At 47.9% G+C, this 13,799-nt stretch overlaps 1 protein-coding gene across 1 annotated transcript; it reads left to right on the forward strand.

The window, feature by feature from the left end:
* Positions 1-939: 939 nt before the first annotated feature.
* Positions 940-6,190, forward strand: MIF4GD (MIF4G domain containing). The gene is made up of 5 exons (XM_056857640.1): positions 940-1,078; positions 1,692-1,801; positions 3,710-3,865; positions 5,600-5,692; positions 5,957-6,190. Exons 1-5 carry the CDS (start codon positions 997-999, stop codon positions 6,182-6,184), a joined length of 669 nt encoding a protein of 222 aa, XP_056713618.1. The 5' UTR covers positions 940-996; the 3' UTR covers positions 6,185-6,190.
* Positions 6,191-13,799: the final 7,609 nt, after the last annotated feature.

Consider the following 13,799-nt stretch of genomic DNA (forward strand, 5'->3'; position numbering starts at 1 on the left):
TGGAGACGGGGGAGGTGTCTTAAGGAATCTACTGGAGGAGAAATAAATGTTTTGGTCAATGGAGAGGAGGAGGTCTTTTCAGGCATTGCGGAAAACACAGAATTAGTAATGCAGGAGTGGGGCAATTAACACATCAATTTGATTGTGGATAACAAGGAGGGCCCATGACATAAAACTGGAGGCTGAAAGGTGGAGAGGACTAGGAGCTTGAAGAGAGGTCGAGGCCTCTTGGGTTGGTCGGAGCTAACGGGGAACCCAGTGGGGTATAAAAATAGCTGTTTTTCCTCTTGAGCTTCGCCATTTGATTGGACCCCAGATTATTTAATTCTCCCCCCTGGAATGATGCCTTGTTTCTTCACCCTGACGTTGTGTGTGTGTGTGTGTGTAAGTGCCATCAAATCGCTTTCGACTCATGGCTACCCTATGAATCGGTGTCCTTCAGAACGTCCTATCATTAACAGTCTTGCTCAGGTCTTGCAAACTGAGGGCCGTGGCTTCCTTTATAGTGTCTGTCTGCTGCATAAGCACATGTCATAGCCAGGGAATTCTGATGAGCGAGCAATGTGTTTGGCTATTTGTCAATTCATTGTTTAGAAGCTGGATGATAAGCGTTTGGGTCTGGAACTGAATGGTGGGTAGGTAAGGTTGAATGTTCTTATGCAGAACAAATATATCCTTCTTCCTCCCCCATAAAAAAACTAATGTGAACAGAATAATGTGAAGTCCTGAATCAGAAGGATCTAGGGGGAGGTAGTTATAGCTGTGGTTGAAGAGATTTCATTCCAACTTTGTATTAGTTTTCAGGGGCTCAATTGCATTGCTGTCCCTCCCATATGATTGGCACTTCTGTTTCCTTCTCCGTAGCAAGCCAGAGTTTCTGAAATCTAGTCCAAACTCCTTTCTTGTCTGAATAACCTGTGTCTGCTGTCTTCTGTCTCCACAGTTCGCCACTTTCTACTGCTTCCCTGACCTAGCACCACTGCAGCAGAGCAAGAGATGGGAGACACAGGCAAAGAAGAGTATAAAATACACTCATTTGATGTAGAGATTCAGCAGTTACTGAAAACAGCCCTCAAAGGTTGGCACCTCTGTCTTTTTCTCTGGCCTTTTTCCCTGCAGAAATCAACATGATTAAATTTGAAAAACTGCTGAACCTGTAACTTTTAGAACCTGTTACTATTATGCATTTTAAGTAGTTTGAAACTGGTTATCATTTTCTCCCCACTCCCCCCAAAAGAAAAAGAATAACAACCTTGGGAATTCTGTTTTCATGATGATTCTAAAAATACTTACCGGTAGTTTGGATTCCAGACCACTTTATATGACTATAGTCCCCAAATGTTCTTTGATGGGAGCCATGGCACTTCAACCTGTTTGAAACAGGATTAAACTTGTATTGAGGATGTAACTCAGGTTAATCATGGGGTAGCTTTCAGTGCGTCCCTCATCTCTTGGCCTCAGATTTCTCCCATCTTTAAAACGGAATAGTTAACGGTCTTCCTTGCAGGAAGACTGTGATGAGAAAAGGTTTGTTGGAGCAGTCTATGGAAAGTCCATAAACTAAGCAGACAGAAAAAAATGAAGGAATCCAGAAATAAAGGACACATTTGCCGCATTATTTTAGACATTCAAAAATATGCCAGTGTGTTTTTTTTCAGTTACTGTTAATAGTGTTGCATCATTTTCTGTAGACCCCAGCAGTGTAGACCTGGAGAAAGTGGCCAACGTAATTGTGGACCAGTCCCTTGAAGACTGTGTGTTCAGCAAAGAGGCTGGGCGTATCTGCTATACCATCATTCAGGTGGGAAATTGAGAGTCCTTGTTTCACATTATTCATTCAGTCATTTATATTGTAAACACTTGTAGAACCTGTTTCTTAAAACCATTAAAAGTGGAATTGGCAATTTGTTCTGCGTTGTCAACCATGTGCACCGATCCAGTTTGCACGTACTGAGCACTGCTTTAATGAATGTGGCTGTCAATGGCAAAAAAATGAATTGCATCTCAACATGAGACTTCAAGCCAGCTGAGTGACCCCAGTATTACTAGTCCCAAAATGTGCAAAAATGTTAATGCGGTCTCATAAAACATGAGGCAGGATTAGAAAGCATGAGATTTAGAAACGTAAGCCCCCTTTTCTTTGCCTTCTTGTTATAGGGTCTTTCCCACATAATGCCATCATGTCTTCAAAATTATTTTCATTCAAATGAGTACTCTGAAATGAGTTTCTAGTCATCTTAACTATTCTGAAAGCATTTCTTTCAAAAATTCCCTTTTCCTTTGTTTCTTTGCTTGGAATCGTTATACCTCGCTTTCCTCCCAAAGCAGTTTACAACATCATTCTCCTGTCCTCCAATTTTCTCCTCACAACAACCCTGTGAAGTAGGTTAGGCTGAGAGTGTGGCCCAAAGTCACCCAGTGAGCTTTCACAGCAGACTGGACATTTGAACCTGGTTTTCCCAAATCAACACACCCAACCACTACAACATACAGCCTCTCTCGCTGTTTTATATTTCCAGGAGGAAATATTTTTTATATTTCCAGGATAGCATTGGGACAGTTGGGAGGTGACTGGGAGAGAATGAAGTTTTGTTTTCACTTTTTAAAAAACCCAAAAATTAATTTTAACAAAAAAACAAAAAAACAAACTAAAAGGAGCCTGTAGGCTGCATTAATCCAGTTCTGGAAGTGCATGCTGTTCATCTTGGCCCTACCACCAGCCATGATTCCTTTCCTGCAGGTGGAGCTTGGCAATGGCATGGCCCTGCTGACCTTTCTGGGTATCCAGCCCAGCTTAGGAATAGAAGGTGAATCTATCCCTCCAGCAGCAGCCCAGACTTGGTGAGCAAAACCCATTCATGGCCCCATCGTCAGTTTTGCCTCCCTGTAAACTTTATGCCCCTATAGGCTCCTCCTTCACGCCACGTCATTTTTCTGTACAGTGATGAGGTTTGAATATTGAAAGAGAGACATAAGGACAACCCTGCTGGATCAGACCAAGGTCCATCAAGTCCAGCAGTCTGTTCACACAGTGGCCAACCAGGTGCCTCTAGGAAGCCCCCAAACAAGACGACTGCAGCAGCACCATCCTGCCTGTGTTCCACAGCACCTAAGATAATAGACATGCTCCTCTGATCCTGGAGAGTATAGATATGCATCACGACTAGTATTCATTTTAACTAGTAGCCATGAATACCCCTTTCCTCCATGAACATGTCCACTCCCCACTAAAAGCCTTCCAAGTTGGCAGCCTTCACCACATTTTGGGGCAGGGAGTCCCACAATTTAACTATGCGTTGTGTGAAAAAATACTTCCTTTTATCTGTTTTGAATCTCTCACCCTCCAGCTTCAGCAGATGACCCCGAGTTCTAGTATTATTGGAGAGGGAGAAAAACTTCTCCCTGTCCACTCTCTCCAAACCATGCAAACAGGCAGTTAGATGCACACATTTATTTACTTCATTTATTCCCTGCCTTTCTCCCCATTGGGGATTCAAAGCAGCTTATATCATTCTCCTTTCCCCTATTCTCACAACAAGCCTGTGAAGTAAGATGGACTAAGTGTGTGTGGCCGGCCCAAGGGCACCCAGCAAGCTTCCATGGTAGAAGGGGGATTTGAACCTTTGCCCCCCCTGATCCTATTCTGACACTGTACCGCCTGTACAACATTGCCTTTCCACCTGGGATCCACATCTTTTTTTTGTTACAGGCGGAGAGCAAGCAGGTTGGCCAGAGTGTCTTCCGGCGAAGCCTTCTCAACCGACTTCAGCAGGAATACAAGGACCGTGATGAACTGCGAGCCCGTTCCCTCCAGGCGTGGGTCTGTTATGTCACCTTTATCTGTAACATCTTTGACTATTTGAGGGTAAGGAGGCTCTGCTGAGAGAGTGTCCGTCTTCTTCAACGTGGCTAATCCAAACGTGTGAATTCTTGGTTGGCTCCAAGGCCTTGTCAAGTGTTCCTCTCCCAACGAGGCAATATATGAATTTGAATGTGCCTCTCCCTGGAATGCAGGAATTCCTGCAGGAATTTGGCAGGAAGCAGCAGCAGCCCCAGGGGAGGGCAACAAAGATGATGAGGAGTCTGGAGACTAAGTCCTCTGAGGGAAGGTTGAAGGAGCTGGGTATGTTTAGCCTGAAGAGGAGAAGACCAAGAGGTGATATGATAACCATCTTCAAGTACTTGAAGGGCTGTCATATAGAGGGTGGAGCCGAGTTGTTTTCTGTTGCTTCAGAAGGTCGGACCAGAACCAACGGGTTTAAATTAAATCAAAAGAGTTTCAAGAAACATTAGGAAGAATTTTCTAACAGTCAGAATGGTTCCTCAGTGGAACAGGCTTCCTTGGGAGGTGGTAAGTTCTCCTTCCCTGGAGGTTTTTAAGCAGAGGCTAGATGGCCACCTGTCAACAATGCTGATTCTGTGATTGTAGGCAGATCATGAGAGGGAGGGCATCCTGGCCTTCTTCTGGGCATGGAGTAGGGGTCCCTGGGGGTGTGGGGGGGAGGTAGTTGTGAATTTCCTGCATTATGCAGGGGGTTGGACTAGATGACCCTGGTGTTCCCAATTCTGTGATTCTAAAGTTGCAGTGTATCACTTTAACTGAGGACCATCACCTTTTGTCTGCTAAAGGACAGCAGCTGCTAGGGAAAACGATAAACTATATCTTGAAAATAAAGCTAGAGGCAGCTCCTGTTGAGGATGAGAAGGAGGCTTTTCTTCCCATCTGGGTGAATGAGATGTCCCTGGGGGGCGGGATCTGTTACCTACGTGGAAACATTCCACACAGTTCAGAGGAAACACACACACACACACCCGGTAGCAAGCCGTGCTAGATGTATCAGTGCAAAGATAGCTGGATTGCAGACTGTACATGTGCAAGTGCAGCCCTTAGCATTCTCTTTTGAAGAGATGCATTTGAACACATGAAGCTGCCTTATACTGAATCAGACCCTTGGTCCATCCAAGTCAGTACGGTTTACTCTTACCGGCAGCAGCTCTCCAGGGTCTCAGGCAGAGGTCTTTCACATCACCTTCCTGCCTAGTCCCTTTAACTGGAGATGCCAGGGATCGAACCTGGGACCTTCTGCATGCCAAGCAGATGCTCTGGAGCCATGGCCCCTCTCCTTGCAGATTCTTGTTATGAGTTTCTCAGGGAAACCGTTCATGTCTCTTTCTATACTGTATTCAGCAGACTCCCGGTAGTTGTGCATCCAATGCAGCAGGTTTGAAACTCATACCTCAGTATCTTTGCTGTCTTTTAAAGGTGCCACAGAGATCTTTAGTGTTCTACTTGCAAACTGTTTAACCTTGCTATGCTCCCAGAATTTTTAAGGATAATTATTCATTTAGAGAACCTTTATGCTGCCTCTTCAGGAACCTGCTGGATGTGGCTTACAAAATAAAGCAAAAATAGAAAAAAAAAAAAAAAAAAAAACATATGGGGAAAACCCCAAGCCCAGCATTCAGATATATACCCTAAAAACTGATCACAGGCAGCTTAAAATAAATTTGGGTGGTGGTTGTTTTGCAAAAATGAGGTGTCTTCAAAAACTCAGATATGGCTGTAACATCACTTGACAAATCCACTCCCCGTTAACAGGTCAACAACATGCCAATGATGGCATTGGTGAACCCGGTTTATGATTGCCTGTTCCGACTGGCCCAGCCTGACAGCTTGCAGAAGGAGGAAGAGGTGAGTGTCACAGGGACACAGCCGGGGCGAAAGCAGATTGGACAATGAAAAGGCACCTCCTGCTTGCCTGTACTCTGGCTGTTCTGCTTTGGGGCTAGAGAATCTACACCCGTCATTTTGCATCTTTGCAGGAGGAAGACAGGAGACCTGCTCTTTCCTTTCCTTGTTGATCTGGTTTCCTGCTAGAATTCAGCCTGGGGCCATAAGGGAATGTCATTCAGGAGCTGCACCTTGACAGACTGCATTCTTTCCCCTTCTCTTAAGGTGGACTGCCTGGTGCTGCAGCTGCACCGTATTGGGGAGCAGCTTGAGAAGATGAACTCTCAGAGGATGGATGAGCTCTTTTCCCTCCTAAGAGACGGCTTCCTGCTGCAGGAGGGGCTCAGCTCCCTTTCCCAGCTGCTCCTGCTGGAGATCATTGAGTTCCGGGCTGCCGACTGGAAGATGACGGAAGCGGCCCAGAAATACTATTACAGCGAGGTCACAGATTGAGCGGGCGATTGCCGTCACCTGCTCCTGCTACCCGGAGGCAGGGTTTGAATCTCTATTCTGACTCCCCATTCACCAGCAAAGTTCAAACCAAACAAACGATGCAACTTTTTTTGCTAACTTTTCTTCGCCTAGCACTTTTTGTACATAGAATATATAACGCGCTCACATAATAGTCCCTTTATTCTGGGTAACTGGTGGCAGAAACTGGGGAGAGCAGGGAAGCCTGATTTAGGAGAAAAGGATATTATTTCAGAACATGGCATTGCACTAAATAGGGACCTGTATTGATCAGTCACGAGCTGGCCTGGCCTTTTCTTCATAGAGTTGCTGCCTCCTGGAAACTTACTTAAGGGAGGAGCTGTGGCTCAGTTTGCAGAGCATCTGCTTGGCATGCAGAAGGTCCCAGGTTCAATCCCCGGCATCTCTAGTTAAAGGGACTAGGCAAGTAGGTGATGTGAAAGACCTCTGCCTGAGACCCTGGAGAGCCGCTTCCGGTCAGAGTAGACAATACTGACTTTGATGGACCAAGGGTCTGATTCAGAATAAGGTAGCTTCATGTGTACTTGCAGACGCTGATTGGAATGTATGCAACTTAGATGCAGCAAGGTAGTGGTTTAAAACTCACCAGAGAATAATCCTATGGACTTTAGAAACCTTCTTCAGCCTCTGCGTGGAAAATTATTCTTTAGTGGTGTCGGGATCTTCCATAGCTGATCTTAATTTACCCTTTGGTTGAGAAGGGAAAAGGGGATTTTATAATCGAAGTGGTAGCAGAGAATTTTAGTTTGCTTATGAGCCCTTTTGAGTGCTTTCAGAAACTGTGTTTGCCTCTCTGGCGTAGACAGTCACTGTGAGACAGGAATGACATCTAGGCAATTTTACCTCTGCTCTGAATGTTCAAGATGTTTGGTCCATGAGCCAATTTCCCTTCCACCATCCGCTAACGGCAACTAGTTGCCTACCACTTCCTGTTGTTGGTTTGTTAATGGAAAACAGGCAGCTTTTCCAGCAAATTGCCTCTTCTTTCGAGCAAACGGAGGTGGAATTAGCAATCGTTATTTAATATACCAGCATCACTGCCATGAATTAAATGCAGAGAGTAGGGTGTGCCATCCCTGAAAATAAGATGTTTGAAAGCGGAGATTCTGCTTAGAGCTAACTCATTCAGAACTTAAGGGGACAGAATTGTACCACTTCAGACTGCAGGGATGGATGTGCCTATTTGAATGCTCCTCCAAACTGTCCCTGAAAATGGAAAACAAGCGTAGCCATGCAAGAAGGCAAGGCCTATCATATTGCCTTGCTAGCTTTCTCCAAGCAGGGCTTTTTCTAAAAAAAGAAAGAACATGCAATCATGGTGTCCTTTATTGGCAGTCCGTAGTCACCTATTAGGAGGGGGTAAACCTTAACAGTATTTCTGAACATGAATAGTGTGGTCAAATGAAGTGCTTGATTCCGAGTCCCATGCATTGAGCACCCAGCTTTTTTTCTTTTCTCTTTAAAAAATCTCAGGTAGGGGAGAACCTGATTCTGTTGGGATGGGGGTGGGTGGGATTTAAGCTTCCCTTGGCCTGGTTTCCATTGGAAATGGCCCCAGGGAGCCACTAATTTGCCCTGCTATTTTGAGCAGCAGCCCTGTTAAAACTTGTGTGATCCTTCAGTGACCAAGGGACACTCACCTCATGACAGAAACGTCGCTTATATTGGCAGAGCACAAAGTGTTACAGAAGCTGCTGTCCAGCCATTGCCTGCACAAGTTGGTGATTTATGCTTCTGGAACAGCACATTGGAGTTTATGGTCCTGGAGAATACAGCGGCACTTTTTTTTTTAAGTAGGATGAGTACATTAATTCCTGTGTAGCTGCAGAAAGGGTGCTAAAACAAACGCTTTCAACCTGTGGCTGATTCTGTGCCTCACCCCTTCTTCCCTACTCCTGGCTGGCTTGGGTGTAGCAAGCCAGAAAGGCAGTGCCTTTTCCTCCTAGGAGGGGGGAAGCCCACAGGCTACTTCTAACCCTGGCCCTTTCAGCAGGCTTAAGTCCTTTGAGAACACAGAGCTGGGCCCTTATTTTGTCACATTTGTACAATTAGTACTTTGAGCTACAATACTGTAAATTTCTTTTAAGAAGGTTGGTTTGCTTTGGCAATTTTTTTAAATAAATAAATGTCTTGCACTTCTGCATGTACTCGTCCTTTACTTTCCCACTCATCAAGGTCTTATTAAAAGGGGGCTTTGTGGCAGGATTGCAATTAGTTCATCTGAATGGCTTCTATGCAGTCCCACATTGGGACTGCTCAGGCGCAGGCCAGCCATGGATAAGAATTGTTAGCTTCTAGCAAATTCCAAAAGAGTGCTCCCCCTCCCCTCGGGGCATGCAATCTCCCCGCCCCTCGGTCACATGACCCAAGGAGGAGGGAGCACTCTTCCCTCCAGTTCTCTTTCTGCTGCCACGGAGAGAGAACGTGCTTAGCTTCGTTCGTAGCAATGGAGTCTAAGAAAGTTCCACCGTTTAAGAAATGCTCTTCTTGTGGGGCGAAGGTGGCAAAGTCCGATCCTCACAAGGAATGCCTCCTTTGCCTGGGAGAAGGCCACGTTTCCTCTTCCTGCAAGAGCTGTGGCAAACTCACGGCCAAAGCTCTCAGGGAACGTTTTACCCGCCTTATCTCCCACCTCTGCAAGGAGTCCCTTCATCCGCAAGGGGACTCGCCTGACCATCCATCCGGTAATGTTAAATCTTCTGAAGGGGCCCTAGTTGGTGAGTCCATTGGGGTTCCCTCGAGGAAGCCATCCTCAGTCGTTCTTCGGCCGGCGAACTTTATAGCCCTGGGCTCCCAAGGTGGCTGCGGCTCGTCAAAGCATGTTTCCCGCTCCAGGTCCCCCAGGCGCTGTCCGCCTTCCAGACCGCCAAAGTCTCCATTGGAGTCGTCGAAGAGTAGTCGACGCCGTTCCCTTTCAAAGTCGCCGAGGTCTTCTCAACACCGATTGTCATCGACACGGTCGCGGCTCCAACCTCGGGTTGAGACGGGTCTGCGCTTCTGATTATTACTGTGGAGGACTCTCCTCCCCATCCCCTGGCTACCCCCTCGGCTCCAGATCCGAGCAGGGCCCAGGAGGTCTCAGCAGAGTTCAAGGAGCATCTCCTTCACCTCTACAAGGATGTGCCGCAAGTATCCTTGAACGAAGGAATTGCCTCGGGGCCTCAGCAGCCACAAGATGGCGTCGTTCAGATGCGCTCCGAAGGGGATACTCGGGAACCGCCAAGTCGTTCTCACGGACGAAGTCGTTCTCCACGCCGGAGTCGTTCTGTTTGTCGGAGCCGCTCTGCCCTCCGGAGCCGCTCTGCCCTCCGGAGCCGCCTCAGCCGCCGGAGCTGTCCCAGCCGCCGGAGTCGTCCCGGCCCCCCGATCCCTCCCTCTCACCTGAATTCGATGGGGACGATGAAACCCGCACATCTCTTCCTTCACCGGAGGACACTGTTGGGGACTCTAAACCGTTATCCCCTGCTGGAGACGTCCGTCTCTATGCGGAGCAGTTGATCCGCATGGCAAAGGCTCTCAAAATAGAGGTCAAACCAGAGGATTCTGGCCCTATTGACGACGTCATGGATATTCTGCATAATCCTGATGTGGGCCCTGCAGTATTTCCAATCCTGAAGAGTCTCCTAGAGATTCTCCATGCTAATTGGGCTAAGCCAGCCTCCGTCCCTTCTTCCACTAAGCGTATAGAAAATTTGTACAAAATACGCAAGGAAGGTGGGGAATTCCTTTACCAACATCCCCCCCCCCCAACTCAATCATAGTGGAAGCCCTACCCGGGAAGTTCAGGTCTGGGTTGCACACCTCCCCACGAGACCCAGAGGGCCGTAAGTTCGACACGTTGGCCAGGAAAGTTTACTCTTCCACTGCGATTAGTGTCCGCATCTCAAATTTCATGGCCATGATGGCCAGATACCAATATTCCCTTTGGGATCGCGTATCCCCCCAGATTGCCCTTGTCCCTGATGACCAGCGCCCTTCGGTCCTTGCAGTTCAATCAGAGGGGATGTCTCTGGCGAGGCAGCAGCTGGCGGCTGCCCGGCACGTGACAGACTCGTCTAGCAAGGCCATAGCTTCTGCGATAGTCATCCGGAGGCATGCTTGGTTGCGTCAATTTGCGCTTCCTCATGACACCAAGGCTCGTATAGAGGACCTTCCTTTCGAAGGGACAGATCTATTTAGCGACCAAACAGACACCTTTTTAGATCACCTTAAGAAAAATAAGACGAACGCTAAATCCCTTGGAATCACTCGTCAACCCTCTGATGCTAAGAGGCGCTACTTTGGTCGCCCAGCTACCCAAACCACTCGCCCTTATAGGTTCCAGGCCCCTCCTCATCAGCCCCCCTTCCACCCGTCCTTTCCTCGCCCACAACAGGACAGGAAGTTCCCTAACAAAAACAGGTCTCGTAGGGGCCAGGGGATCTCCGGGTTCTTTTCCCAGGGCAAAGCAAGCATGACTAGACATGTCTGTTAATTTTCGTGACCGGTTGTCACTGTTCTTCTCTGAGTGGTCGTTTATCACTACTGATGTTTGGGTTCTTAATAAAATATGGTTATTTCATTGAATTTGACACTCTTCCTCCTTTTAGACCTGTTGGACATTCTGTTTCTCCTAATTCTGATCTCCTCCTTGCGGAGGTCCACACCCTGCTGTCTAAGGGAGCTATATCTGAGGTGTCACCTTTAGATCTGAATCAAGGGTTCTACTCCCATTTTTTCCTAGTGGATAAGAAAGGTGGAGGGAAACTCCCTATCCTGGATCTGCATATCTTTGTCAAGACCAGGAAATTCCGTATGCTTACCCTCTCTGAGGTGCTTCCCTTCCTTGATGCCCACATGTGGTTTGTAGTGCTGGACCTCCGTGATGCCTACTTCCATATAGCGATCCACGAACAGTGTCGCCAGTATTTACGTTTTTGGTGCAATGGCAAGTCCTACCAATATAATGTGTTGCTGTTCGGCCTCTCAACCGCCCCCAGGACCTTCACTATGTGCCTTGCTGTCATAGTAGCTCATCTTGCCCTCAAGGGGTGTGTTATATTCCCCTACCTTGATGACTGGCTGGTGGTGGCCCACTCACAATCAGAATTGTCCACACAGGTGGACTTGATCCTTTCAACGCTTGATAATTTGGGCCTTTTGGTTAATTTCGAAAAGTCTCATTTGACTCCCGCATGAGCCCAAACATTTATTGGGGCGTATCTGGATGCCCACTCGGCCCGGGCCTTCCTACCGTTGCCGAGGGCCTATGCCATCAGAAAACTGGTGAATAGATTTGTTCACAAAAGGTTCCAGACAGCGCATCAAATACAAAAGTTATTGGGCCTTATGGCCTCCACCACGGCGGTGATGGAGTTTGCATGACTTAGAATGCGTCCACTCCAAAACTTGTTTCTTAGAGCCTTCAGGGTTAACGTGGACTCCCAATATAGGCGATTGTCCATCCCCAGATATGTGTTATCTTCTCTGCAATGGTGGACTCTTGATGTTAATGTTCTAACGGGGGTACCCTTTCTCAGACAATCTCCTGACAGATTTCTGTTTACTGATGCTTCCCTGCTGGGTTGGGGGGCCCACTGTGATCACCTTACCGCACAAGGTTGGTGGTCTCTCTCAGAGTCTCGACTGCATATTAATTTACTCGAGCTGTGTGCCATCCGTCTTGCTCTGTCTTCGTTTGCAGGGTACCTGAAGGGACGGCACGTTCAAATCGCCACAGCAGCACCACCGCCCTGTATTACCTAAACAAACAGGGCGGCACATGGTCTGTTTCGCTCTCCAGGGAGGCCAGCGACATTTGGGAGTGGGCCATCCATCACGACGCCTCTCTCCTACTATCCATATTGCGGGCAAGAGCAATACGTTAGCCGATGCTCTGAGTCGCCTTCCAAACCAGTCGCACGAGATTGCACTGAACAAGTACCTAAACCATATTTTCCAGCAATGGGGCCGTCCTCAAGTAGACCTGTTCGCCACGCAACACAATGCAGTGTGCCCCACGTTTTATTCGAGGGCGGGGGTCAGTCCAGGCTCAATGGGGGATGCCTTTCAAATACCCTGGAAGGGAACCCTCTTCTATTTCCCCCATTCCCTCTACTTCAGAAGGTCATCGCCAAGATGATCCAGGACAACACGGATGCCATACTTGTCACTCCTTTTTGGCCCAGGAGGTCGTGGTTCGCAGTGCTCAGGTCACTTGCAAGGGGACACTACCTCATTCTCCCAAAAGACCCCTCCCACTCACCTCCCAACCTCCAGCTGGCCGCCTGGAGGGTTCTACCTCAGGCCTATGGTCAGATAGGGTAGCCAAAGTACTCCTCCACTCACTTAAAGCCTCCACACATCGTTCCTACGACACTAAGTGGAAACCTTTTTCTGATTGGACTGCGGGCAAGGGCATCTCACCGGTTTCTTGCCCTTTGCCTAGTGTTTTTGAATATTTACTGTTCCTTAAAGATGAGGGCTTATCTAACTCACCTATCAAAGTTTATTTGGCCACAATATCGGCTTTTCACCCAGAGATTGACTCCTTTTCAGTTTTCTCTCACCCTCTTTCCAAAAAGTTTTTAAAGGGCCTGAACAATCTGTATCCACCCACTGCCCCGCCAGTTCCCCAGTGGAGCCTGTCTCTAGTGCTTACCCGCCTGATGAATCCCCCCTTTGAGCCCTTGGCCACCTGTAATTTGGCCCTGCTTTCGTTTAAAACAGCCTTCTTGGTTGCAATCACCTCAGCAAGGAGGGTGAGTGATTTGTCAGCCCTATCCCATTCCCCTCCATACACTACCTTCCACTCAAATAGAGTTCTCAGATTTCCTTCTTACCCAAAGTAGTCTCTGCCTTCCACCTATCACAGGACATTGTCCTCCCTGTTTTTTCCCCTAACCCATCTTCGGATGCTGATAAGGCCCTACATTCCCTCGATGTCAGGAGGGCACTCCTTTTCTACATTAACCGAACCCAGTCTTTTAGGGGCGTGGATAACTTCTTTGTCTGTTTTGGGGGGAAACATAGAGGACAGCGGGCATCTCCCCAGATCATTTCAAGATGGATTACATCTACTATCAAGTTGGCCTACGACCTTGCCCACCAGGAATGTCCTCCCATGATCAAGGCTCACTCTACCAGAGTGTACGTGGCCTCCATTGCCTTCTCCTCAAGATATACAGGACATCTGTAAAGCTGCCACCTGGTCCACTCCATCCACGTTCATGAAACACTACGCTGTGGATGTGGATACAGCAAGAGATGCAGCAGTGGGACGTGCAGTGTTGCAGTCCTTATTCCGGTGATTGTCCCACACCCTCCATCCTGGTAAGCGAGCTCGCTATTCTCCCAATGTGGGACTGCATAGAAGCCATTCAGATGAAAAACAGTTTCACTTACCTGTAACTGTTGTTCATCTGATGGATCTTCTATGCAGTAACACATTCCCTCCCTCCTTCCCGCTGTGGGACCGTTCCGCTAATACGAGTGGATGGTTCCGTGGCGGCAGGCTGGAGAGTGCTCCCTCCTCCTTGGGTCATGTGACCGAGGGGCGGGGAGATTGCATGCCCCAAGGGGAGGGGGAGCACAATTT

The sequence above is a fragment of the Euleptes europaea genome, chromosome 1 (assembly GCF_029931775.1).
Source record: "Euleptes europaea isolate rEulEur1 chromosome 1, rEulEur1.hap1, whole genome shotgun sequence".
Lineage (NCBI taxonomy): Eukaryota > Metazoa > Chordata > Lepidosauria > Squamata > Sphaerodactylidae > Euleptes > Euleptes europaea.

Coding starts and splice junctions, on each gene's coding strand:
- MIF4GD (XM_056857640.1), top strand. CDS start 997: ATGGGAGACACAGGCAAAGAAGAGTATAAAATACACTCATTTGATGTA. Junction 1,079..1,691: donor ACTGAAAACAGCCCTCAAAG/GTTGGCACCTCT, acceptor CATTTTCTGTAG/ACCCCAGCAGTGTAGACCTG. Junction 1,802..3,709: donor TCTGCTATACCATCATTCAG/GTGGGAAATTGA, acceptor TTTTTGTTACAG/GCGGAGAGCAAGCAGGTTGG.